General features: G+C 27.3%; 6 protein-coding genes across 13 annotated transcripts; 3 read left to right on the top strand and 3 right to left on the bottom strand.

The window, feature by feature from the left end:
• Positions 1-72: 72 nt before the first annotated feature.
• LOC122714032 (dnaJ homolog subfamily C member 22) lies at positions 73-2,602 on the bottom strand. Its single transcript, XM_043935017.1, has 5 exons — positions 1,706-2,602; positions 1,356-1,503; positions 564-928; positions 381-488; positions 73-325 (listed from the first exon to the last, which is right to left on the bottom strand). The coding sequence occupies exons 1-5, from the start codon at positions 2,006-2,008 to the stop codon at positions 113-115; spliced, it is 1,137 nt and encodes a 378-aa protein (XP_043790952.1). The 5' UTR covers positions 2,009-2,602; the 3' UTR covers positions 73-112.
• Positions 2,603-3,700: 1,098 nt separating this feature from the next.
• On the top strand, positions 3,701-6,027 carry LOC122714045 (U2 small nuclear ribonucleoprotein auxiliary factor 35 kDa subunit-related protein 2-like). Its single transcript, XM_043935034.1, has 4 exons — positions 3,701-4,130; positions 4,497-4,798; positions 4,890-5,432; positions 5,571-6,027. The coding sequence occupies exons 1-4, from the start codon at positions 3,873-3,875 to the stop codon at positions 5,833-5,835; spliced, it is 1,368 nt and encodes a 455-aa protein (XP_043790969.1). The 5' UTR covers positions 3,701-3,872; the 3' UTR covers positions 5,836-6,027.
• A 444-nt stretch (positions 6,028-6,471) lies between these two features.
• LOC122714035 (putative serine protease K12H4.7) lies at positions 6,472-8,867 on the top strand. The gene is made up of 9 exons (XM_043935022.1): positions 6,472-6,700; positions 6,767-6,948; positions 7,228-7,460; positions 7,531-7,666; positions 7,746-7,812; positions 7,912-8,122; positions 8,201-8,333; positions 8,421-8,590; positions 8,674-8,867. The coding sequence occupies exons 1-9, from the start codon at positions 6,503-6,505 to the stop codon at positions 8,781-8,783; spliced, it is 1,440 nt and encodes a 479-aa protein (XP_043790957.1). The 5' UTR covers positions 6,472-6,502; the 3' UTR covers positions 8,784-8,867.
• LOC122714038 (clavesin-2-like) lies at positions 8,834-12,955 on the bottom strand. 3 transcript variants are annotated; one of them, XM_043935028.1, is made up of 7 exons: positions 12,817-12,955; positions 10,780-11,023; positions 10,490-10,649; positions 10,367-10,428; positions 9,867-10,060; positions 9,484-9,697; positions 8,834-9,384 (listed from the first exon to the last, which is right to left on the bottom strand). In XM_043935028.1, exons 2-7 carry the CDS (start codon positions 10,955-10,957, stop codon positions 9,179-9,181), a joined length of 1,014 nt encoding a protein of 337 aa, XP_043790963.1. In that variant the 5' UTR covers positions 10,958-11,023; positions 12,817-12,955; the 3' UTR covers positions 8,834-9,178. The 3 variants fall into 3 exon arrangements, with proteins under 3 accessions (XP_043790963.1, XP_043790964.1, XP_043790962.1); XM_043935029.1 differs by lacking the exon at positions 12,817-12,955 and adding an exon at positions 11,210-12,594; XM_043935027.1 differs by lacking the exon at positions 12,817-12,955 and having other exon boundaries at positions 10,780-12,593.
• A 760-nt stretch (positions 12,956-13,715) lies between these two features.
• Positions 13,716-17,038, bottom strand: LOC122714037. Of its 4 annotated transcripts, XR_006346556.1 has the most exons (4): positions 16,657-17,038; positions 15,435-16,593; positions 14,425-14,661; positions 13,716-13,981 (listed from the first exon to the last, which is right to left on the bottom strand). XR_006346556.1 is itself a non-coding variant. In XM_043935025.1 (3 exons), the coding sequence occupies exons 1-3, from the start codon at positions 16,848-16,850 to the stop codon at positions 13,958-13,960; spliced, it is 1,377 nt and encodes a 458-aa protein (XP_043790960.1). In that variant the 5' UTR covers positions 16,851-17,038; the 3' UTR covers positions 13,716-13,957. The 4 variants fall into 4 exon arrangements, 3 of the variants coding, with proteins under 3 accessions (XP_043790960.1, XP_043790959.1, XP_043790958.1); XM_043935025.1 differs by lacking the exon at positions 14,425-14,661; XM_043935024.1 differs by lacking the exon at positions 14,425-14,661 and having other exon boundaries at positions 13,931-13,981; positions 15,409-16,593.
• A 376-nt stretch (positions 17,039-17,414) lies between these two features.
• LOC122714034 (protein GPR107) lies at positions 17,415-24,768 on the top strand. Of its 3 annotated transcripts, XM_043935020.1 has the most exons (11): positions 17,415-17,631; positions 18,060-18,170; positions 19,045-19,208; positions 19,305-19,456; positions 21,075-21,298; positions 21,387-21,520; positions 21,608-21,875; positions 22,845-23,117; positions 23,208-23,377; positions 23,597-23,770; positions 23,851-24,768. In XM_043935020.1, the coding sequence occupies exons 1-10, from the start codon at positions 17,542-17,544 to the stop codon at positions 23,757-23,759; spliced, it is 1,749 nt and encodes a 582-aa protein (XP_043790955.1). In that variant the 5' UTR covers positions 17,415-17,541; the 3' UTR covers positions 23,760-23,770; positions 23,851-24,768. The 3 variants fall into 3 exon arrangements, with proteins under 3 accessions (XP_043790955.1, XP_043790954.1, XP_043790956.1); XM_043935019.1 differs by having other exon boundaries at positions 17,426-17,631; positions 23,597-24,768; XM_043935021.1 differs by having other exon boundaries at positions 17,477-17,631; positions 23,609-24,768.
• Positions 24,769-25,494: the final 726 nt, after the last annotated feature.

Raw genomic sequence — 25,494 nt, 5'->3', positions numbered from 1 at the left:
CTAATTTATCGTATGTTAAAATGATTATTCAATAATTTTGATTGATCCGCACTTTGATGAATCGCATGTATCATACTGTGTATTTCGAAATTATTGAGCACAGATTTATTGATTACGATTCATCCGATTTTCTATTTCGACGTTGTCTACGATTCTTTGCTTTTGAAAGAATCTCGTATGCCTGCTGAATTTCCATAAATTTCTCTTGAGCTTGTCTCCTTTCTTCTTCAGTGCCCTTTATCTTGTCCGGATGATTATCCCTCGAGAGTGCTCTCCAACGGGACGTCACTTCGGCTTGCGTGGCCGTTTGGGAAAGACCTAAAATCTATATAAAGGGAATTTAAGTATAAATATTATAAAATAAATTTCAAATTATATACCTTGTAAGCGTTTATTTCTCCTCGAGGATCCGTAAGATCTATCAATTGTGCCCATGTTGCCCAGAAACCTTGATGTTTCGCTTGATTCCATGTTGCTTCGAGACTCGCCTATAAAATTTTAGGTTTCATAAAATCTTTATCCAATTGCCTTAATGATATCAATTTAAAGTAATTAAATTAAACCTTAAGATCAAGCCATATAGGAGACGTTAAAAAGTGTTGAATAGCTTCCGATAATTTGATCTCTTCGCCCTCGCTATCGGTAACAACAGCATTAAAGTATAGATATGATCCTAGTAAAAATGTGTAAAGTGCAGCAGCTAAACCGAGATAAAAGATTCTTTGAATGATGTTTTTTCTCTTCCTTGGCTTTAGTCTCCATTGCTTGCTGAATGTATCGAAACTTAAACTAGCAGCAACGACCATCAGAAATACCCACATGTTGTCATCTCCGATGTAGGTTAGCGTTGGATACAATAAATATGCCGAGCAAAGAGCAATCCATATGGAACCTTGTTCCCTGCCAATATTTCCGATCGTCCAAACACCTGAATAAATACAATTATTAGAATCATGAAAAACATTCTGTAGAAGAAAACGAGGATAAAGGAAACAAATATATTTTATGAATCTAATCAATTATAAATGTAAAATAACGAATTATATTTTGAATGGAAAAGAATGAGAATTAAAGAAATGAATATTTTATAAATCTAATTAGCTATGAATATAATAATGTATATTATAAATTAATTAAATTATTTTCATAAATTACATCATTTTATATAAACATATTGCTGATGTGTATTTGTAACAATTTAATGTAGATATATAGTTTAGTTTGATAAAAATTTTATCAACTAATTATACTTGGAAAACGAACGTATCGTTAATAATCGTAAATGACATGTATATATTAAACACAATTACGTAATATGTATAATATATCTTATATATATATATATATATTTTTACCTAAAGCAACAACTAAAGGCGTTAAAATTAGTAAATGTCTAAAATTAATTCCATATATTTCGTCTCCTGGAATGGCATTGCGAAATATTTCAGCCCATAAATATGCAACAGCATTTTCAGTAACAAATCGCACTGTAGAGAATGGCGGCTGAAATCAAATATGACATGTTGCATTAATATTTTGCTTACGTTATCAATTTTTATTTTTTATACTCAAATATACAAAAAAAAAAACATTTTGTATGTTGAAATATTGTACGATTCATTAGATTATTTTTTACAAACTTAGATTACTTTTTCTAAACATACTTATTCAAATTAAGATCGATTATTTATCAATTTCAATATACCTTACGATTATTTCTAACTTTTTGTTTAAAATCATTTATAAAACTGGGATCCTCGTTTACATCGCGCACATATGAAGGAATTCTATAGATGTCTCGAAGCCATCCGATACCAAAGTATCCACCAAAAGTGCTAAAATATACAAAAGCTTGTGCATCTCTTTCCAAGTATATATGATGCGCGCCAACTAAACCACCAATTAACCACAGTACATAGGCCCAAAATGTCGATTTTTGTTTCTTTATTGATTTTTTATTCTTCTCCATGAAATGTCCATTTTTTAATTCCATTTTTATTTCTTTCATTGTGAAATTTAATTATATATCGCGCATTGTACTATACATTTTCTTCTAAAAGTCGATATGTCACAAATTTATTTGCTATTTTTGTTTCGTTTTCTAGTTCGTTACAGTTAATTAAAAATAGTTAAATGCGCATTATCGAAGTAAGAAACACTGTCGTCTCACAATTGCACTACATATACTAACTTCGTTTATACCATTTGCAAGCTATCGTTATCATCGTCAGTTTTTCATTATTCTTACACTCAACAATAACAATTTTTTATGTATCACTATGTTTGTAACTAATTAATTCAATATGATTATTTTTCTTGTAAAACTACAAAAATACGACTGTTTTGTCAGTACCGTTTTAAAAAATATCGCAGATGTCTTCACTATACTGGTTCGAATCATTTGTAGTTCAACGCTCTGTCGAATATAACGGTATTTTCGGCAGGAGCGTAGCAATAGCAATACCTGTAATACTTGGATCCAATATAGAAATCGTCATCACAAATAAATTATATCATTAATCACACATTTATTTTTAATTAATTAATCATATTGAAAAAAATATTCAAATTTACAATAAATTAATTATTATAGATTTATTGTACTATCAAATAAAAAATATTATTTATCTATTCAAATATTATCTTACTTAATATAAGTATACAATAAAAAAAATATGAAATATAATATAAAACTTGTATATATTGTGAAATATGTTTTTATTATCAATATATTTTTGCGTTTAAGAAATACATATATCACAATTTTTGTCATAATTTCATAACACTAAATTTCTAATGTAAAAATTATGAAATATAACAAAGTAAAAACGTAACACTAATTATTTGTATAATTCTTAATAATACGTAATATAATACGTAATACGTAATATAGTAGAAAAATTTTTTACGATATTACGAATATGTAACAAGAATATGATTATCTTATTCATCATTTTTTTAATTCATTTTTATTTTGTTATATTAATAAATTTATATTTCAAAAAATACAATTTAAAAGTTTTTAATTTGATTCTTAATTTTAATATTAATATTTATTATCAATCAATATTAATTTTAACATTTTTAATTGAATTATTTCTTGAAAATTAATTAACACTTAACTTTTTACATATAAAATATTCGTTTGCACAATTTTTTTTATTACAATGTGAGCAAATAAAAAATATACAGAATAAGAATAAATAAACATTATTTGTAATTTGTTTGCTTACACTTAACCTGCACTTTACATTAAATTTCCAACCAGTTCCGCGTTTAAAGCAATCAATATGACTATCATATTAAAATAAAAATCTCTAGAATAAGAAGTCTCTGGAAAATTTTTTAAGTTGGTAACAATTTTGTGTTAAGTAGTAATTTTTGTTTTGCATTAAATTGTTCTAGTTAAATACACATATATTATGTATTTAATGGATACGATGAATTATATAAAAAGAATTTTTTTAAACAATAAATCATTTTTGAGTAAGTTTCTCAGAAATTATTTCTATAAATATTACATTTTTTCTTAGAATTTTAGAAACTGTTTTATTAATTATTTATTTCTTATTTCTTATTCAATAATTTAATAATATTAATAATAATAATATATTTTATTTTATTAAATGTATTTATTTATTTTATATAATTTCATATAATAATATTATTTTTTATATAATTCCGTAAATAATTTAAAAATTTAAGAATAATCCGAATTAAAAGCTTTTTGTTTCAGTGATAGCACAGCGACGTGCACGTGTGGTCCGCCATTTCTTTATTGGTATCGACTACCAGATACGTTTCACTTGTGTCAAAAATTCGTGATACTATGATATTTTCGGAGATAACACAAATATTTTCTTGAAAAATGTATGGTAATGGAAGGGAGTCATTTGACGAAAAAAAGTCATAAGGAGTGGCGTAAAATAGCGAAAAGAGAGCATCGAAGACGTCTGCGTCGTAAAGCGGCAGCTGAACGTGAAGCGAACGAGGAACAACTGAGGGCAGCACTTGTAAAAAGCGCGGAATATTTAAAGTGGTTAGAACAGAGTGAAATTGAGGAGAGGGAAAAAGAAGCTCGAGAAAAGGAAGAGCACGATCAACGGGAAAAACAATGGTTAGAAGAAGAGGTCAGTTTATAAAATAGTCAAAAGATATTTACGAAATTTTCTCTTGCAACTGCAAACTTCATTTTTCTTTTCTTTCTTTTTTATTTCAATACAAAAAAATTATTAACCAATTGATTAATACATCGCGTATGTTGTCATGTTATCGAAATTACTTTGTTTTCACGATCGATAGCATACGTTCGATTAATCATCATCGAATAATGTATCACTGTTTCACAAGAATTTTGCTATAACCCTGAAAATAATGTTAAAATGTGGATACCAAAGCCTGCTAGTTACTACATGGTTTCTATAAACTAAACAATCAAACTTACTTTAACAATAAACTGTATCCACAGTGTTTTATATTATATTTAATATTCTTAGGTAAAAGCACAAGAAGAATGGAAAATTCTACAAGAGAAAAAACAAAAAGCTCGACAGTTACAACTAGAACAGGAAGCGAAAATACGTCAAGAATTCGAAGCGAAACAGGAAGCAATTCGCAAAAAACAGGAAGAAGAAAAACGTAGAAGGGAAGAGGAGATTAGACAAAGAGAACAGCTATTAAAAGAAATCGACGACTATATCGATAATGGGATCAAGACTCCGGAAGCCTTGCGGGAAGTTATCGATAGTCAACCTGGTAAAGAGCTTTGTCCCTTTTTTACAAAGACTGGTGCTTGCAGGTAAATAATATATACAAGTCATTTTTTCTTTAAGTATATAATATAATCTTTTTTAAGTATCGTATTTGTAAAATCAAAAACATATTTATAGGTATGGTGATACTTGCTCAAGAAATCATCGTAGGGTATGTTTGAGCAAAGTGATATTAGTACCTAGTTTTTATACACATTTTTCCTTGGAGAAAAATTGCGCGGAATACGATACGGATATTGCACTTGAATTTGAAAGTTCAGAAACACGACAGCATTTTCGTGAATTCTACAAAGATGTAGTTCCTGAATTGGAATCATTTGGAAGGATAAAGACTTTAAAATATTGTTGTAATACAGAAGTTCATTTACGAGGAAACTTATATGTTGAATATTACACCGAAAGAGAAGCTGCCAGAGCTTTAAGAAGATTAAAAGGTCGATGGTATGCTGGTCGACAACTCAATTGTGAGTTTGTTAATTTGAAATCATGGAGGAGCGCTGTGTGTGGAATGTCGAAATGTCCTAAAGGAAGGGCTTGCAATTTTTTGCACACTTTTAAAAATCCTCATGACGAGTACGATATTAAAAGCCCACCGAGATGGGCAAAACAATTGTCTTCATCCTCTCAAGACATTACAAGCAATAAAAAAATCGAACATAGGTATTAAGAATTTGTTATTATTATTTATCATACTATATATTATTATTTTATTTATTATATTTAATGTATATTATATATCTTAATATATTATAATATAATATGTATTGATATGTTATTAATCTTTAATTTTTTTTTTAGGAATAAATCAAAATGGGAAGATGGTAGCGATATAGAGAATGGTAAAAATTGGAGATGGTCTGAGTCTCCGGAACCGGAGATAGAACACCGTTCGAAAACCATTGAAAAACGTCACCATCATTCCGATGAAAGAGATTCTCGACAAAAATCGACGCGCGATAAATACGAGCAATCTGATAAAGATAGAGTTTCCGATGACGATGAAATACCTAGAAAACATCGTAGATCGAGTTCTAGACAAAAATTGAAACGGTCTCGAAAATAACTATGTATTATATATTGATTCTATTGATTAAAATTATTTTTAAGAACCAAAGAGATGTTATAATTATTATGGATATGTCGGTTTTAACGAATGAAACTGATATAGAACAAAATCGATATATCCATAATTATTATAATATTATTTTAGTTCTCGTAACAGTTTTCGTAAAATATTTAACAATAAAATGTTTCATATCTATCGCAGTTTATTCTTTTTACAAATTTAATTATTAAGCATTGCTATTGAAAATAAAACTATTTTAGGTATTATATCTGATACAATACTGATATTTAATTCCTCTCTCTTCTCTCCTTCTCAAAAATCAACTTTTATCATAGAATTTTCAAGATAATTTTCATTGGTGAAATATTGATCATGTTACATAGACATGTTACATTTAAGTGATAGTTATTATCTTTCAAGTACCTGTTCTTGTTTATAATTCGATATTTTTTTTTTTTGATGGACCTATTGTATATATTTCTTGTCTTCAATCAGACAATAAGACAATGTCTTATCAGATAAATTTTTCCAATTTAATTTTAAAATCTTTGAGAGGAACTAATTATCTCGATATCGAGCAATAAAATAATCGGATGGAACATTTTATTCAACAGTGTTTCATAAATTGTTCCGTCGTTAATAAATAGATAGATTTCAATAGAATATGAATTTTTTAAGTTTCCTATTTTTATTGTGTTGTATTTATCATCTCGGTCATGGTGTCGGTCTTCACGGATTTCATTTTCACGGTTTGGAAGAACCGCAATCTCTCAATAAAGCGATTCAGGAAAATATTACCGAAGCATGGATCCAGCAGCCCTTAGATCATTTCAATCCACGAGACAACCGTACTTGGTCGATGGTATACCGTAAATAGAATGAAATTACGACTTGAACAAACGATCTTACGCGTGTCTTGTTTCGACAGCGTTATCTTGAAAATTCAAGATTTTTCAAAGAAAATGGGCCAATTTTGATCATGATCGGAGGAGAATGGGCAATATCTAAGGGCTTCTTACAGGCTGGTTTAATGTACGAGCTTGCATCTAAATACAACGCGAGCATGTATTACACCGAGCATCGTTATTACGGCAAAAGTAAACCGACCAAGTATGAGTTTTTTCACAAAAATTATTCACAAAAATAATATACATTTGCTGCGAGAATCAAAGAAAATCAAACAAAAATTTGCAATTTTTCAATTATTATTGGTATAGAAAAAAAAAGGTCATAATTTTACTTTTTATTAACAAAATATTATAAATATTATAAGCTTCAAATTATGAATCTCGAATTTGACATTTTGATTTTTCGTTCTATACCAACGATATTTATATCTTCATACGCAATACTTTACTAATTTTTATTTTTTAAACTTAATTAATATAGCGACACTAGTTCGAGAAACTTGCAGTATCTAAGCGTCGATCAAGCACTTGCTGATCTAGCGTATTTTATCAAAACGAAAAAGAAGGATGAAAGTCGGCGAAATAGTACCGTAATTGTTTTTGGCGGATCTTACGCTGGAAACATGGCCTCTTGGGCTAGACTTAAGTATCCTCATCTGATTCAGGGTGCATTAGCCAGTAGCGCTCCAGTTCTCGCGAAACTCGATTTTAATGGTAAAGAATAAAATCGATTTCAGTTTTACAGGAGAAATTTCTTTTTTTTTTTTTTTTTTTTTTTTTTTAGAGTATTACGAAATCGTGACCGAATCGCTTGGTAAATATAGTCAAAAATGTGTTGACGAAATAAAAACTGCGTTCGATGAAGTCGAGGAATTATTACACGCCGAGAATGGCCCGCAGAGATTGAAACAATATTTCAAGTAATTATTATTCATGTTTAATTTATAACGATGAGTAAATAACGTTACGATGTATAATAATTAAAATTATACATTACAGTTTATGCGACGTGCCAAACGTAAAATCTTTCAACGATCTTGGACACTTTGGTAATCTTTTAGCAGAGGTACGGATTATTATCGTGAAATGAATTTTTCGAGAAGAAGATATTTTAAATTACAAAAATTACTAATATTTATTAAATTATACAAATTTTTACGATCAGAGTTTCGCCAGCGTAGTTCAATACGATAAAGTAGAAAATGGAAGAAGAAAGATCGCCTCTTGTTGCGAGAACATGACAGCTACATATTTGGGTAGCCCCCTTCAAAGATTGGCGCATTTCGTGTCAAGAAAAGACAAATGTTTGAAAAACAATTACGAAAAGTTCGTCACGCTTTACAGGAATGAAACGTGGGACGCTCAATCTGATATAAGTAAACACATTACGATAAAAATTGCTTGCGTGAATTACTTATTGTTTATAATTTTATTTTTTTTACATGCCATTACAGTGAGACAATGGTACTACCAGACGTGCACGGAATACGGTTATTACCAAACATCCAATTCAACGAAATCAATTTTTGGATCCTTATTTCCGTTGCTATATTTTACAAATATTTGCGAAGATTTATACGGCGAATAGTACGCGCTACGTCAAATATTTTTAACTATTTAAATATTTGTTTATCTGCTAAGATAAGATAATACGATATATTGTTTGTCTTGCAGTTACAATGGCGATTTCTTAAATAGTAGAATTAAAAGAACAAATATAATGTATGGAGGATTACGACCAGACTTGAGAAATGTAATATTTACAAATGGAGATATTGATCCGTGGCATGCTCTATCCGTTCTTCAAGATTTAAATACATTTTCTCCGGCTGTACTTATAAAAGGTAATATCAGGCATCTTTGTTAATTGTTTTTTAAACGAGTTATTTAAAATCAATCAATTGATACAGATTCTTGTTATTTCCAGGATCGTCTCATTGTCGCGATTTATACAGCGATTCAGATACAGATGTCGAGGATCTGACTCGAGCCAGAGTGAAAATACGTGAAATAATTGGAAGTTGGATCTCTTCTTAAACTTGTCGTCCGACTTTTCCAGACTTAGAAAAATAAAAGAAATATTAATATAAGTGTAAGAAAATATATATATTTATTTCCAAATATTATTTACAAATAACTAGAATGCAATGGAATACGTAACTTATAATAATAATAAACCTAAGTCAATCCATTACAATTTTACTTATACAATTATTTCTTTAAAATAATCGGCCGCAAAATTACATTGCATTAACGAGATCGAAATTTCACTGCCTTTTTTTATATCCACCAGTAATATCTTAACGAGATTTCACGTTTAATGACTACTTGTAAAAAAGTTGATAACATTGTTCCAATAGAATAAGTTTACAATAGAATATCCAACTGGATTGATACATGTTATGCGTTATGCGTAAATGGAATAATGCGTTTCAGTCCACTTCGAGTTTCCTGAAAGAACCCGTGATCCCGTACATGGTCGAATCGTTGGGCCCAATGTCGGAACACCCAAAACCTTGTTTCAAAGCTGAAACCGCCCCTTCTCGAGCTTTTTCCGAGTACAATTCCAAATTCACCCGCATTTTATCGTGGCTCAACAACGTTGGCGTCATATCGAGCAATTCTTTCTTCCATAATTCTACGCAAACAAAGTAATTTTACGCTCCAAATTTCTTTTCCTTTTTCCATTATTATTCACGATTAATCTCAACGACGAGCCAGCTTGGAATATACTTACCAATCATTTCTTTCATAGGCATTGTGCCACCGTACTCTTTAGGCAATAAACTCGTGTCCATCTTGTGATTGATCGCTTCTTCGAGGCTGGTGTAAATTTTCACACGTTTCTTTATTTTTTCGGAGATCAGTGACATACCAAAATCGAGGGCAAATTTTAAAGATGGATGCGTGTTAATCGCGTGAACTTCCTTATGTCGCATCGGTATCGTTCGCTAAAAGTTATCATTATCTCTTTAAGAATTTCTTCTGTAATCACGTATAATTTTCACGTATAAATATTTTTTTTCCTCGATGATTCAATCGCAATCTTTTCCACTGTTATCACGTGTAATAATTGCGCCAATAATTGTTTCACGACGAAAGAAAAATGACGATTCATACCTCGCCATTTTTCACGATACGAACAGCCTCCTTGGGTGTGAAGAGCGTCAAATGCGGAAAGCTAACACCGGCACCATCGGCAAAATGAACGAAACCTCGTACTTGACTTTCCTCGTCTTCCATCAAACACTCGTAAGTGATTGCGTGAATTCTACACATATCAGCATTCGTGTACTTATGCGGATCAAAGACACCTGAAAGCACGTGGCAGAAAGTAAATATTGTTACGCACAAACGAAACGTGTTATGCAATTGCGCAACTCGTAAAATTCGTTCTCTTTTTTTTTCTTTTTTTATCGTGCCTTCGTGTTTCCTCACCATATTTAACGCGATAAAAATAATCGCGTGTTAATAAAAACAAAAATGACGGATAAATAATAAACAGCTTGCGATCGTTTTTTTTTTTTTTCTTTTTTAAAGAAACGTTGCGTTTCGAAATGTAAAAGAAGGGGGAGAAGCGTGAAAAACGATCCACAAGAGCCAAATTGGACTGAGTTTACCTGGTCTGGCAATTATAACACGACGGCCTTTAGCATCACGTCCGGGTGCAGCGAATAGATATCTGGAAAATAGGGATACACTTGGCATAATTTTGGCGCGAAACCTCGTTTCATCGATCTTACCCCAAAGACAACAGCTCCTCCATCGTTGGTTCCGTGATGTCCAAATTGTTGAATGCGGGATGGTAGACCTGGCGCAGCAGCAAGTATCTCTCGATCGCTTCCTCCGCCATTGGGACGTTAAATTTTTTACATCTTAGGAATCTTAACAAAAATCGCGCATCTGTCGAACGAAAATCGCGACAGATATTATCGGCGACAGATTAATTTGATCACGCGTGTCTACGTAATAAAGCATTATCTTTTAAAAATAATTAAAAAAAAAGAAGAAAAAAAGAAAACGATTCTCTCACCAAGACGACAATTCTGAATACGCGGATTCAATTTTATCCAGTTACGTATTTGCTCGAGGGCTTGGTCTCTGGTATTCTTATCCTCTCTCAGCTCCTCCTTCGAGAGTTGTTGCGTCTCCTTCGAGAGGGTGCACTCGTACGCGTCCTCCGCTGTTACCCATTCGACCGCTGTTCCCATCTCGTTAATTTTTCAAGCGGTTTTTAAATTATCGATAATTAAAGTACTTATCGATCGCTCGAGATTCTAAAAAAAATCATTCGTCATTTTCTGAAATTCTCCTCTTATATACGTAAAGTTTATTTTCGATATTTGTGTCAAGGTCATTCCAGATATTTTTTAAGTAGAAAAAAAAAAAAAAAAAAAAATCATATATACGATATCTTCGAGGAACAGCTGACATTGCTCCCCCGATATTCAAAGCCATCTTACCGCGACACAGCTGTAGAAAGAAATGTTTTGCTTCGAAACGAGTAACCACACTTTCTTTTGATCGCGTAACGCGAGATCGTTTTATGCATTCTCCCGTAATTTCGTAAGGATTTAGTCAATAGTAATGTTAACGTTGATTTCATGACATAACAATTTCGTCTCTTTATGATATAATGCCCGACCAAGTACCTACGAATACCACCGAAGTGTTACGTGTTCCGTGATAGCAACATGTGGTGAGTGACTAGTTTCGCAACCACTTTCTCCGATTATGTAATCGGCCAGTTGCGCGTCCATCTTTGTTCCTCGATTTTGTACCAAGAGATCGACCAACTCGCTCGATGATGTTTCACTTAATGTCGAGTGACAATTTGCTTCTTCAATTTTGCCTTCTTATTGTTTTCTAACGATCTTTTTTTTTTTTTTTTTTTTAATTTGCGATCTTGGTCAAAATCGATACAGGAATATTTTTAACTCATTGATTCGACAGTTTGGAATGTTATATGAAATGAAGAAGGGAAAAAGCACTTTAGATGAATATTTAATAATTTTCTTCCTTTTTTTTTTTGTTATATATTACATCGATACGATTTTATTTATTTATATTTATTCGAATTCGAGTCTCAATTTTGTGCAAAAGATTTTTTTGTACATTATAATGAGCGTAATACTAATAGGTTATCGAGTAACCAGAGAAATAAACCACTTCCGCATAGAAAGTACTACTTATCGTATTATTACTATTGAAGTTCTCTGATACTGAAAGCCATTCACCCCATACGCAGAAAGCATTATGTCAAACAGATCGATTGAATTGCTTTTTCTTTTAACATTGCGATCGATTCTTCGATCTATTATATTTTAAAATCAATAAAATGGAAGACCACCACCAGAGCAAATAGGTTTTGATAAATTTTTTCCAAATAATAATAAATTTCTAGAACAAAAGATTTTTGAAAACGTGTGAATACATTATATAATCACGTAATCCATTAATTATCGAAGTAAATAAAATATGATTGATTCGATGACTTTGAAAATATTACATTTTAATATGTGCTTATTCTACAGATTCAATGTTATTAATTTGTTCCCGTATCCTTGGCCTCTAGAATTTCTGACCTCCTAAAACAAGGTCGGCATACAAATTGGCACTTGAAATTCCTGCGACATCGGTTTGACGAAGTAAGTACATTGAGAAAAACGATTGAACTGCTTCATCACGCGACGTGATTAAAATTTGATACGCGTTGAATGAATTATCATGCAAATAATTATTATACGAGTAAGGTTTACTTTATAACGTAGAGAGATATTATAAGATATCAGGAGAAATTAATTTTAAAAAAAAGGCAATTGCGAATTTTGATGAATCAAAATTAAAATAAACTAATTTAAAAAAAGAAGATAAATCATATTAAAATCTTTGACACGTTAATAATACACTTAAAACAATTTTTTGAAGATTTTTGTTTTTAATGAGTGTATAAATAAATCGTTCGATTTTTGAGAATTTTTTTAGAATTTGATTTTTAATGGAAAAAAAAAATATTGCTTCGATTTAAAAATTTATTACAGACTAATAAAATTAAAGAAATATAACGTACCCGATTCGTAGTCGCGCAGGTGAACACTTGAAGGAGACTGCCTCCTCTTGACTACTGACCGCTCTTTTATAATTTCCAGTTACACCTTTCTTGTAGCTCCGCCTTCGATACCCTTGTGGTGGCTTGTGCCGCCACATACAGAACAAAGAAATAAATATACGTTCAGGGACAAATTGATCCTTTTTTTCGTATACTTTTCTTCTTTAAGTTAATCGATAATTTCGTCTTTTATTTCTGTAAATAAACGCGAGTAAACTGTCCTGTGTTTTTGCAATGAAGCATAAATACTGAATATCATAGTTCATCTAATTGCTCGTCTTTTATAGATGTAAGTAGATGTAAGCATCGTCGTTCGCTTAAACGATAGTGGTTAATTTCGTAACGACCCTTTCTTTTTCTTTTGTACAAGTCTTGCAAAACTTCCGAAAATTGTAGTTTTGTTCAGTAATGAAAGTATCCAAATTAATTGTTAAATGTCTTGTGTCAAAATTTAAAGTAAACGAATCACTATACGAAGTAATTGATTAATAGCAAATTTATTTTTCCTTTTCTTTTACTGTTTCCAAAAATTGTATAATCGCATAATCATAAATATCGTAATCTTATTTTCTAATCATCACTATATAATTTCACGTAACTGTTTCTACCTTACATCATCATTATACGTAACAGGAAATTATATATTTTTTTTTTTATTAGAAAATGTTATTATTATTATTATTATACCAGAAATTTTAGAAATTTTAACTATTAACGTATCAGCTTTAAATATTAATAAATATCAATTATGATGAATGTTATATACACATTTCAAATGTGAATATAATTTTAATCATAATTCAAATGAGAAAGAAACATTATTGAAATGCTTTGCACTAATTCTTAAAAAAGTTTTTAAGAATCGAATGAAAGAAAGTGTAATGAAAACAGAAGTATCATTTATTAAAGAATAAGCATTTTTAAAGTAAAAAGGAAAAACAAAGAATATATATTGATACAATTACGAATTAGATTGTTATGGTTTTGCATAACAATAATGATTATACTGACATAAATAGTACGTAACAGTTGCTTCGGTGGTGTTTTCTTACTAAGCTTTGACACGCAATGATTCAAACATTTGCCATCAGAAAGTGAAATGTTACTGTATCCCCACAATTATGTTCTGAAAGACAAGATACAATGTAGATATAACTTTTTATGGAATATTGTGTCACATGAATTGAAATATTAATCTTGAGAAAAATCGGAGATTTTATTATATCCTCCATGATATAGTCAATATAATCTTATAACTGATAAAAAAAAAAATGTAAATGTACTGTTGAATTTTTTCAAAAAAATAAATCGTATCAAATAGAAATAAATATTAATGAAAAACTTCATAATATATACCAAAAAAGGCAATAATATAATTATACATTAAAATATAATTAAAATATATTTATGTATAAGCAAATATTAAATTTATATTTGAATTACAATTCAAATATAATTTTATTGATTTGAATTACAATTCTGAAAAAAAATATAATAAAAAAATTAATATTATTATGAATATTTGATATGGATTTGCAATAAAAATATAAGAATTAAGAAATTATTCACCATTTTAATAAAGATGTCATTCTCTATTAATGTCTGCATATCATTATGACATCAATTGTCGATTTTTGCTTCATTTTTCGAGGCAATCGTTGTTTTTATATATAAAAGAATAAAAACAAGAAACATAGAATCATAGATACTTTACTAATCTGACTTTATGATAATGATTTAATTAAAGACTTGTTACATGAATATAGTAAATTATATCAAATTAGTACCTCGACTGTTTATAAAGATCTATTAGAAAAATCAATATTCCATAATCTATATATTTTTTTATATAAATCTATGGGTCGAATTACGTAAGTATATATATATATATATATACTATTAATGCAAAATATTATTTTATCGATGAAATATAAGTAATCGATATTTTTTTTCAGAAAAAAATTAATTTTTATGATTAGCAATATCACTATAAGAATCATATGCTAAATTTAAAATATTTGTTTATTTTTTCATTGAAAAAAAAAAAAAACTAAATTACTTTAAATATATTTCATTTTATTTATTCTGATAAAAAAGTACATTTTCTTTCAAAATAAAATCTTGAATTTACATATATTAATTCATGTTTAATGTAAAAAAAATAATATAATTACTTTTTATGTAATTTATATTAATAGAGTATTTCTTCTTTAAATTTAAAATAATCAAAATTTATAATTCTATATTATGTACTGTTTAATTAATATAAAAGCCATATATGAAATAGCACTATATGAAATAATATATAAGAGAGATATTTATATAAAGATATATTAATTAATTTACATTTAATTGATATTCAATAATTAGTTTATAAATGACAGCAATATTATATCTATTATAGAAACATATAAAACATACAAATATATTTCTTCTATTAATGCAAAATATTGATTATCTTGAGCAAAATTTATAGATTTTAATCTTGAACATTTTCTTTTTTTTTTTTTTTAGAGAAAAGAAAATGTATATTTCAAAAAATTCATAACTGACCTTTAGTGTTTATCAATAATTTGTACCTTAGCATAGGCTCCTTTGCAGCCACTGCCAAACTGTAATAAGCTTTCTTTAATTTCATTTATTTGATCCAATGTAAGTGTTAAATCACTAGCAGTTGCTGCTTCTATTATACAAGTCTGTAATGTTTCTTCACTCAAAGGTTGATAAGGAACAATTAAACTATCAATTTTTTTCCTAATCAGTATTTCTTGAATTTTACTTGTACTTTGTATTAAATCTATTTTTCTTTCTAAGTTATCATTTATTTCTTCTACATTAAAAATTGCTATTATTGTAATACATTTATCTCTTTTTTGACTTAGCATATCTAGTATATTAGAAAAGATATCCAAATCTTTTATTTTTAAATTTTCCATAATAAATAATTGATATGAAGGTAATGAATTTAACATGTTCATATCCATAGAATAATCTAACAGTGCATCATATGTATGAATTGCTTTTCTAAAAGGAAAATGTTTTGCTATTGTATCGACAGTATAAGATTTTCCAACTCCTGTTCCACCTATGAGACATAAAACTTTCAAATAAAAGAAATCTTGATTTAAATGATTAATAATTTGTGAAATTGCATTTTCCTGTCCATGTATTTTTTGTTGTAATTCTTGACTAGCATTTGAAAAAATCATAGCACGATCACAAAATGTGGGTAGATTTAAATCTAACAGTAATGCAAATATGATTGCAATTACTGGTAATATACCTAAAGTTAAACAACTATAATAACACATATTTGTCTTTTTTTTTTGAGCAATTTTATTCTTCATTACTAATGGTCTAAATTTCTTTTTTATATTTTGATACGTCTTTTCGTCTATAATTTTTGTAACATCTTTTACTTCTGATATAGTATGTACTTCTTCACAATTATTTATTTTTACAGATGATAAGTCTTCAACTTCATTTTTTGTATCTGTCACATTTGTTATTGTATTTTTTATAGGACAATATAACAAAGACTTTGATTCATTTATATTATTTGTACTAGAGGATATTTCATTTGATGTTTTGTTTAAAACAAATTTTGGTGCTTGTAATATATTACTACTTTTGGAAAACTGTCTATTAAGAGATTTATTCGGGCTATAATAAAATTCCGTTGTTTGATAATTAATAGTTCTATTGCCAGTTTGCGCAAATTCTGGTAATTTTATTTGTCTGAAATAAAAAAAAATATTAATTACTTATGTCATTTTGTTACCTGTGCACAATAGTTCTTACTTTGAAGTTATATTTTCATTAAAAATTTGTTCATAACTATATTGTCTAACCAAGTTAGACTGACTTTTAGACCGATAAATTTGATTTAAACAAATTCGAGAAGAAGATGGCGTTTCAGAATAATTAAGTGCTTCTGTTAATATTTTATCAGAATCTGAATCGAATAATTTTAATGCTGCAAAATGTTTTTCCATATCAATAGTTATATATAAATAATAAAACTCAAATAATACAATGAAATCGACAAATGTAACATAACCCCAATAATATGTTTTGTTTTTTTTTTATTTCTGCATATATTTAGTTTGTATTTTAGATTATATGTTTTAAACAATTTACTAAAATAATGTTATATTCTTATAAATTTCTAGCCTAATAACATTAAAACAATAAAATTTAATTCCAATTAAAAATAAGTAAACACTATCCATATAAAGTCACCGTTACAATTCAAAATATTCTGTTTAAATAAACATAAGAAGATTGATGATAATCATATATTATGTTTTAAATATGATTATCTATAATTGTAATTTTAATTATTAATAATTATTTTAAAAACAAATTACATAAATTATAATTTTTGGTAAATTTTTATTTTATATTGTATTGCTATTTGAATTTCAATGAACACTTGAATTTTTATAATATAAACGATGTATATACATTATATTTATTACAATGACAATAAACCAATAATTGCTAATAATGAAACTTTTAAAAATTGCGCCTAGTTCAATTCGTACGTTCCGTCCATCAAATATCATATTCCTGCTGTTCAAGCTCAGTTTCTGCTCATGTATCGATGAGAGAAGGTTGAGTGTTGTAGATATGATTATTTTGTATTTTCGTGATGTGACATTTCTCTGGTGAAAAATAATAAAAATGCAATCGAAACGATTAGTGATACAATGTCTTTGGACTATGACAATATTCGTATTAGTAACGGGTAGAATTCACAAACTTGAAATACGGGTTAGTACAAGCAATCTTCAGCAATAACGCGAGTATATTTACCAATTAGTTTATTAGAATTCTTTTGTTACGTCAATCGTTATTTAACCGGTCATAAAATTAAATGCGTTATATAGTTTTTACATATAACACGATAAATTTTAAGTTGCAAAAAAGTTATAAATTATGTAAACGAACAGTATATTGTAATATTATATCGACATTTACATTTTAAAATTATAGCTATCTAAACATCTCAAGTATATTAAACAATATAAAAAATTTCTGCAAAGATCTAATAAAAAATTAAATTATATATAAATCATAGTTAGATAATGATTGTATAAACTATCATTTCTGAAAAGAATTTCTTTTCTCGTTCCTTAGTTGTAGGTTACGGAACTTTTCTACGCTTATATGTATGTGTTTATGAATGTTGTATGTTACAGAAAGATGTAAGGCGATATATTTCTCTTAGTACCTTTGGTTTCTATAAGGGAGGTACTCTCGATGTAAATTTAACAAACTTCAAAGCTGAGCCTTTTGATGAGAATGCTGTGGTAAGTAATTAAGTACATATGACGTGAACATATTCACATAAAATTATTTCGTCATTCATCTATAGACACCTGTTTTCATTTTTCTTATTGCTAATTTATTATTAGAAAAATATTCGAAATTATTTCTGATTATCTATATTTAAACACGAATATCATATGTAATCGTTGATAAAAATATATTTATATACATTATTTTAATGTCATCACTTTAATTTAATTAACTATTGTTTCTTGAAAAATAGAATAAACTTATATAGGATGTTGCATGTTAAATGCACAGTCGTTGTTGTAAGACAATAATGGCTAAATAGGTAAAACGATTTCTTGTAAGCTCTTAAAGTATGAAAATTTAATTACCTAGAGTAAAAAAAAAGAGTAAAAATCAGACAAAAAATATGAATATTTGTGAAAATTAGAAAATTCATGAATTATTCTATAAAAATTAAATATATTAAATACTCCCAATGAATAAAAATTCTTTCATTCTCTGACTTGACTAAATATTTCTATTTTAAGGATTTAACAGTGTTTACTTTTTTTTCAAAGTATTTTATAAAAATTACATATATATGCTTGTCAAATAACATTTCGATACATTTCGATATATTTCGATACTTTCAAAAATTTAATATATTATAATTTAATATTGATATTTCTATTTAAAAAATTAAAAGTAAATTAAGTAAAATAAAAGTAAATTAAGAATACACATCATTTATTTTATTTTTAATATAAAATGTTTTAAATTTCCAATAAAGTATTTGATACTTAATACTTCAAAGAGTTTTTTAATTATTATTTATTTAAAAATTGTTTGAATTCGTTTAATATCTTCATTTGTTTAACTTTCTAATTTCTATTTTTTATGATTCAGTTTGGATTCAGTTTGGATCGAACTTTGAGCGATGCAATGAATCCTTATTTAGACAGTCATCAAGAGAGATGTGTACTCCAAGAAATTTCGAGCGTCAAGCCGGATTTCGAACAGAGAAATGACAGCGCAGTCATATATTTCACAATGGACTTAAAGAACAATGTGTATGTATCGTTCGTTTGTAGATTGTATCTTGATACATTATTACACTTGTTTTATAAATTTGCTGATATAAACTAATATGAACAAATGTGTTTCAGATTGAGAGTAAATTGTAGTCGAAACGTACATACTGCACATATTTACAAAGATTCCAGCAAAATATTAATTTTTCGAGAAAAAAGAGATTCTTTTCCAAATAGATTTAGCGATGCCGTGCTTTTTCCACGAAGAAAACGTTATACTCCGTATGGTGAGTTGAAGTTTTTTAATACGGTCAATTAATCTAATTACACAAACTTAATTTTTATTTAATAAACTTCCTATTAAAATCAAATATTACATCAATTATTTGAAATTTTTAAATTATTCAAAATTTTACTCGAATTCAGAATAAAATCTGATTAAATTCAATTACAAATATATTATAATAAAATTCTAATTAAAAATTTATTTTTTTGTGAAACCATTTCTTAAATAATTAAATAAATCTTTTTTTTCGTTATATTAAAATTAACAAAATTTTATTGATTTCTTGTAAAATAACATTTAAAAAATATTAACATAAAAGAATAACGATGTTAATATGAAACGATAAGGATTTAATACTTGTCTTAGTACTTACACTCTTAACTTTGGCAGGCATCCAAACGTAGGAAGTAGTCGCGGGAAATATCTTGTTGAATGAATAAAGTATAACTTAGTGATACATTGAAATTTCCGCATATTTCATATTGTTCTACTAATTTGCATATATATATATATATATATACACACACATACACACATACATACATACATATATATATTTATTTCATAAAGATTTTAATTTTATAAAATGCAAGAACTATTTTCATTGTCATCCATTAAATAATATTGAATAATATTTAAAAAATTAAAAAGATTACATTATTTTTATACATTATTAAAAATAATTTTCATTTCTATATAATCTATCTGTTTTACAATATAAAAATATATATAATATAAGATATATATCTTATATGTGTATTTTTATCATATTGTAGGAATCATAGGAATTTAATATTACATCATTAAAGATTATCATCAAAGATTAGAAATTATAATGAATATACATGTAGTATACATTTCTTTGCACGATAAAAGAATAATGAATCATACGACCTGTCAATAAGATAATACAAATGTCAAACATTTTCAATCAATTGTGTGATGTATATATATCATTGAGCTTGTGCTACTTCATCTGACAGTTAATATTCAATTGATTATTCATTGAGAAAACATATCACAGAGAAACATATCAACACTGTACAATGCTTAAGGCGAAATTGATTTTGACTTTAATGCGTCATACGATATTTATAAAAACATAATGATACGGCTTTCTAATTTTCATAAAAGTTATACTCGAGTTATACTCAAAACTCTAATGCATATATTGTTCAACAAAAATTTCTTTAGCATTTAATGAACATTATTTCCACGATTATGAAACTAAAAACGACTCTGATCGATATCTTATGGAATGTGGACCTGAAGCGACATCGGCGATCGAACACTACCGAGATGAGAGTCGCTATAATTAACATGAGTCGTCCTCAATTTTATAAATAACTTGAAACTCAACTATTTTTGAAGGTTTGGTTAGGTAACTGTCTTCTACAGTAGTATATTTTATGGCAATGACATATGAATGAGATTATATCCCAAACTTGAGGCCAAAATTATACTCGATTAAGTTTTTTTAATATATGTACAAAAGAAAAAAAACTTTTTCATGTACTTTTAGTGTATGAAAATTTTTTAATTTTTTATAAATTTATATATTTATTTTTTTTTAAAAGTATTATTTATTGTTAATTTATTAATTAGTAAAATTTTTATAGATATCGAAAGACTCAATACCGAAGATGAATATGAATCCAGATCAGAAAGTAGCGCTTGTTCTTTAAATTTATCAATGACGGTACAAATTGTAAAAGGAGAAAGATATTATAATACAAGTTTTGCTATGTATGTCGCTAGCGAAGAAGAAGAAGGTCTTTATAATCTTCATTTCCATAATTGTCCAAATTATAAATATGATTCTCAAGTTGCATTGGATTTCACGGTAAGATCCTCCTTTTTTTTTTCACGATGTTAATTGATTGAAAACGTTTATAATATGTTAATATGTATTAAGAAAATATAATTTACAGATACAAATATCGGAAATAAATAGTGGAAATTTTCTAAGTGCAGGAGAAATGCCTTTACCAGCTCTTTATTTTATGATGGCACTTTTATTCTTTTTGTCAGGATGTTTCTGGGTATATATCCTTAAAAAGAGCAAGTAAGAATTTTTTTTTAATTCTGAACAATATTTTTACAATTATGATAAAATTTTTGTTCGTTTTCTAACATATTATTGTTCATTTAGGCATCCTGTTTTTAAAATTCATTATTTAATGGCGGTTTTGGTATATCTAAAATCAATGTCATTACTCTTCCATGGAATTAATTATCATTTTATTCAAACGAAAGGAGAACACGTTGCAGCTTGGGCGATCTTATATTATATTACACATTTGTTAAAAGGAGCCGTACTTTTTATAACAATTGTATTAATTGGTACTGGGTGGACATTTATTAAACATATTTTAGCTGATAAAGATAAGAAACTTTTTATGATCGCCATTCCATTACAAGTTAGTATAAAAAAAAATATTATAAAAAGGATCACTTAAATCACTTTGTTTTATTGTTATATAAAAAAATTTCTTAGAATAATTAATAATTATGCAGTTTAGCGGTTTTTCTCGATTTTAACTATTTAACTACAATTTTTTTTTAAATAATTTCGTTTTATTGTTTTATCATAGATAAAAGATAGATAGATAAAAAATCAATCGGCAAAGATCGAAAAAATAATGTATTTTTAATAGTTAAAAAAAAAAAAAAAAAAGACAAAACTGCTACTATTACATAGAATTTCGTTTATACATATGCAATTGTGATAGTATAAACATGTGATCACTACTTATCTTTGTTGATATAAACACATCGCATTACTAATACATATAACGGGTGAATCAGTCAAAAAGCTATTTAATTCTTTATGAATTACAGATTTGAAATATCCCACTTAATCCATACAAAATTTGAGCGTTCCATAAAAATTATCATATTTGTTAGTATCTATTTATAAAAGAACTTGTATTTTTTTAGATTTTCGAAATGCGAAAATAAATATAAAACGAATGATAAAAAAATCGATATCTTCAGTTATTATAATTTCGATCGAAATCTTTTGTAGATAAAATCATTTAATGTTTATAAGAATTAAATAGATAAGATATATAAGAAAAAAAGAAGGAGATATTTTAATTTTATTAAAATCATATAAATATGGTAATTGCTAAATGATTATATCATTCCAAATATTGCGCGAAAATTTTAATTGGAATGCTTAAGATCGTTGAATTTCAATATTCTTTCATATCTTACAAGAAAGATATTGAAAAAAATATAAGAATATATACATTTTCATAAGAATATGATATTTAAGATATTTAAGTGATCCTCTTTCTGTAATTGAATCAATCCTGTATTTAATATAGTGAAAAATAAAATGAGGAAAATGATAGATAAATATCTTACAAATATTATTTTTTTAGGTATTAGCAAATGTGGCAGAAATAATAATCGAAGAAAGTGAAGAAGGAGATATTGAATACAAAACGTGGCGAGATGTTTTTATTCTTGTGGACTTGCTTTGTTGTGGTGCTATTATATTTCCAGTAGTTTGGAGTATTAAACATGTAGAAGAAGCTGCTCATATAGATGGCAAGGCAGCTGTTAATTTACGCAAACTTAAGCTCTTTAAACATTTCTATATTATGATATTTTCTTATATTTACTTTACAAGAATTATAGTGTACTTACTTAAGGTATTTTTCATTATTGTAATTACGTTTCCCGTTATTTCTTTTCATTGCTTCATTTGAAAAAGATCTTATTTTCGATATTCTATTTTATAGATTACAGTACCTTTTCAATATGAATGGTTAGATGAAATGTTCCGAGAAATGTCTACATATGTCTTTTTTGTCCTTACTGGATATAAGTTCCGAGCAGCATCCGCAAATCCATATTTTACATTAACTAATGATGAGATTCAAGCTGATGAGGATGATGAGATGGATGTCGTGTGAGTATTCATTTTATTTAATATTTTTTTATGTATATTTGAAAAAATCCCATTATCATATTAAAGACAGTGCTTTGATTTTATTATTTTTTTTATTATTTATTTATTATTAAAATTTATTTGATTAATTTAGATTTGGAATTTTTTAATTCTATTATTTACATTTTATTATATATTTTATTATTTACATTTTGGCCAGTTCTAATGTGACGATCTCAGTCTTTTTTCTAGTGTTTCCGGAGGTAGTGGTATCACTGAAGGTCTCAGTAAAGTTAGCAAAGTTCCGAAAGTTTTAAGGCCCGTAACTTCAGATATTCCATCTACTCAGGAGGAGAGAGACTGTTTGTTTAATAAGACGGAAGCTTCTCATGATTACCACTGAATAATGTAGAAGTTAGTCGTAATATAACAATTTCAGTATAAAGTAACAAAAATAAAAGACTCATTTTTTGTCTTTTAATATTTTAAAACAGTGCCAGCAGTCAAAAATAACACCCAGTGTGAACGAAGTTTAAAACCTGTCAAACGAAGACAAAAATACGTAATTTAAAGTACCATCATCAATCTTTAAATTTATTTTGTATATTTTGTACAACAGAAAAATTCTTTTTATTTATAAGAACACATATTGTGTTTCTTTTTTATATACTAAATTTGCGGTACATTTTTAATTGATCTTAATTTGGATTTAATTTTATATCGAAATCGTTCGGTTCAACACTTAATATCATTTTTTTCATATATTTCATTCCACAATAGATTTTGTTATATAAATACGATATATCATCTGCTTCTCAAAATGTAACCATTTGAAATTTAATGTAATTTATAATTACTGGTAGAAAATTATAGTTATTGGAAAAAATTAATATAGATGGTTTTAAAAATTTAATGTTTTGGATACGCGATATAATGTGATTATATGTTTAGAATCATACTTAAATGCAAGCTCAATGAGAGTAAATTCGTGTTTTGATATACATCTTGCTGTAGCTGATTTTTCTTAGGCATTTAGTGAGAATGGAGAAACATTTCCATTTGTGTTTCTCATAACAAACTTATTTTTTTTTGAAGGAAGGACTTGCGCTGTGGCGCTTTAGCAATCTTGTGATAATCGATGCACCAAATTCGGTGTGATCCATTTTTTGTAAAGCACTTGATAACCTTTTATATAGAGATAATTATTGTGTCAAAAAAAAATAATATGTTTTAAAATGTTTAATGTGTCCCATTATGAAATACTGTGGTTATTATTACTATTATTATATGTACTGTATACGCGTTATAGTAAATTACCGTTATATCTGTTATTATTAGTACTTTATTATATGTAATAAAAGGGACACGTAAAAAATGAAGTTGAAAAAAATAAAATGGATATTTTTATGAAATCTTTCGTTTCCCTCAAAACTACATTTCCATTTCCTATTACTTCTTTATGATTAAGAAATATAAAATAGTTATACAAATATTATTTAAACTTTAAATAGAATTTATTGATTTTATTTATTAATAGATATATATTTATTAATAAGCATTAAAAAAAAAATGAATATTCGAAAATTATTTGAAAAGGTAAAAAATCGACTGATAAAAAATTTTGTCATGTATGTATAAACATATGAAAAATTATTAAAAATAGACTTAGATAAATTGTTATATTATAATCGTAATGAAAAATTATACGATAACTGATAATATTTTATAATAAATTATGAAACCACTGGTCTTGGACATATATTATCACTTACGTAGATTGTTTATATTTATAGAAATAATATCTTAAATTTTTGTATAATAAAAAAAGATTTTATTCGTGATTTCATATTAAAATATAATTTTAATTCTAAATATTACAATCTTATGTTATATTGTATCGATATTGAGAGTGATATTAAAATGGTAATGGTTTTAAAGTCCTTAACTCACGTGATAAAAAAAAATGTATGTTATATCTATTCTATCTCGTTTGTAATTGCATCACTAGTATTTTTATTAAATTATATCAGTTTTTTCATAATTAGTAAATTTTATTTATGGTTTTCTTCCGCATAAAAATAAAAATTATGTATAACGAATAAATCTTTGCATAAATCGAGAGAGATAAAATATTTCTT

The sequence above is a fragment of the Apis laboriosa genome, unplaced genomic scaffold, assembly GCF_014066325.1.
Source record: "Apis laboriosa isolate Shangri-la unplaced genomic scaffold, ASM1406632v1 scaffold279_cov145, whole genome shotgun sequence".
NCBI lineage: Eukaryota > Metazoa > Arthropoda > Insecta > Hymenoptera > Apidae > Apis > Apis laboriosa.
The sequence above is the reverse complement of the archived record's forward strand: the minus strand, read 5'-3'. Positions and strand labels throughout refer to the sequence as shown.

Excerpts from the sequence above, each read along its gene's own strand:
- LOC122714032 (XM_043935017.1), bottom strand. The coding sequence starts at position 2,008 with ATGAAAGAAATAAAAATGGAATTAAAAAATGGACATTTCATGGAGAAG. Across the intron at positions 1,504-1,705 it reads AAGTTAGAAATAATCGTAAG|CCGCCATTCTCTACAGTGCG; the intron begins GTATATTGAAAT and ends ATTTGATTTCAG. Across the intron at positions 489-563 it reads CTATATGGCTTGATCTTAAG|GCGAGTCTCGAAGCAACATG; the intron begins GTTTAATTTAAT and ends AAAATTTTATAG.
- LOC122714035 (XM_043935022.1), top strand. The coding sequence starts at position 6,503 with ATGAATTTTTTAAGTTTCCTATTTTTATTGTGTTGTATTTATCATCTC. Across the intron at positions 6,701-6,766 it reads ACAACCGTACTTGGTCGATG|CGTTATCTTGAAAATTCAAG; the intron begins GTATACCGTAAA and ends TTGTTTCGACAG. Across the intron at positions 7,667-7,745 it reads AGATTGAAACAATATTTCAA|TTTATGCGACGTGCCAAACG; the intron begins GTAATTATTATT and ends TATACATTACAG.
- LOC122714045 (XM_043935034.1), top strand. The coding sequence starts at position 3,873 with ATGGTAATGGAAGGGAGTCATTTGACGAAAAAAAGTCATAAGGAGTGG. Across the intron at positions 4,799-4,889 it reads ACAAAGACTGGTGCTTGCAG|GTATGGTGATACTTGCTCAA; the intron begins GTAAATAATATA and ends ACATATTTATAG. Across the intron at positions 5,433-5,570 it reads AATAAAAAAATCGAACATAG|GAATAAATCAAAATGGGAAG; the intron begins GTATTAAGAATT and ends TTTTTTTTTTAG.
- LOC122714034 (XM_043935020.1), top strand. The coding sequence starts at position 17,542 with ATGCAATCGAAACGATTAGTGATACAATGTCTTTGGACTATGACAATA. Across the intron at positions 17,632-18,059 it reads TTCACAAACTTGAAATACGG|AAAGATGTAAGGCGATATAT; the intron begins GTTAGTACAAGC and ends TGTATGTTACAG. Across the intron at positions 23,118-23,207 it reads TTATAGTGTACTTACTTAAG|ATTACAGTACCTTTTCAATA; the intron begins GTATTTTTCATT and ends TCTATTTTATAG.
- LOC122714037 (XM_043935025.1), bottom strand. The coding sequence starts at position 16,850 with ATGGAAAAACATTTTGCAGCATTAAAATTATTCGATTCAGATTCTGAT. Across the intron at positions 16,594-16,656 it reads AATGAAAATATAACTTCAAA|ACAAATAAAATTACCAGAAT; the intron begins GTAAGAACTATT and ends TTTTTATTTCAG. Across the intron at positions 13,982-15,434 it reads GCAAAGGAGCCTATGCTAAG|AACATAATTGTGGGGATACA; the intron begins GTACAAATTATT and ends CTTGTCTTTCAG.
- LOC122714038 (XM_043935028.1), bottom strand. The coding sequence starts at position 10,957 with ATGGGAACAGCGGTCGAATGGGTAACAGCGGAGGACGCGTACGAGTGC. Across the intron at positions 10,650-10,779 it reads TATTCAGAATTGTCGTCTTG|ATGCGCGATTTTTGTTAAGA; the intron begins GTGAGAGAATCG and ends TTCGTTCGACAG. Across the intron at positions 10,429-10,489 it reads GAGGAGCTGTTGTCTTTGGG|ATATCTATTCGCTGCACCCG; the intron begins GTAAGATCGATG and ends CCTATTTTCCAG.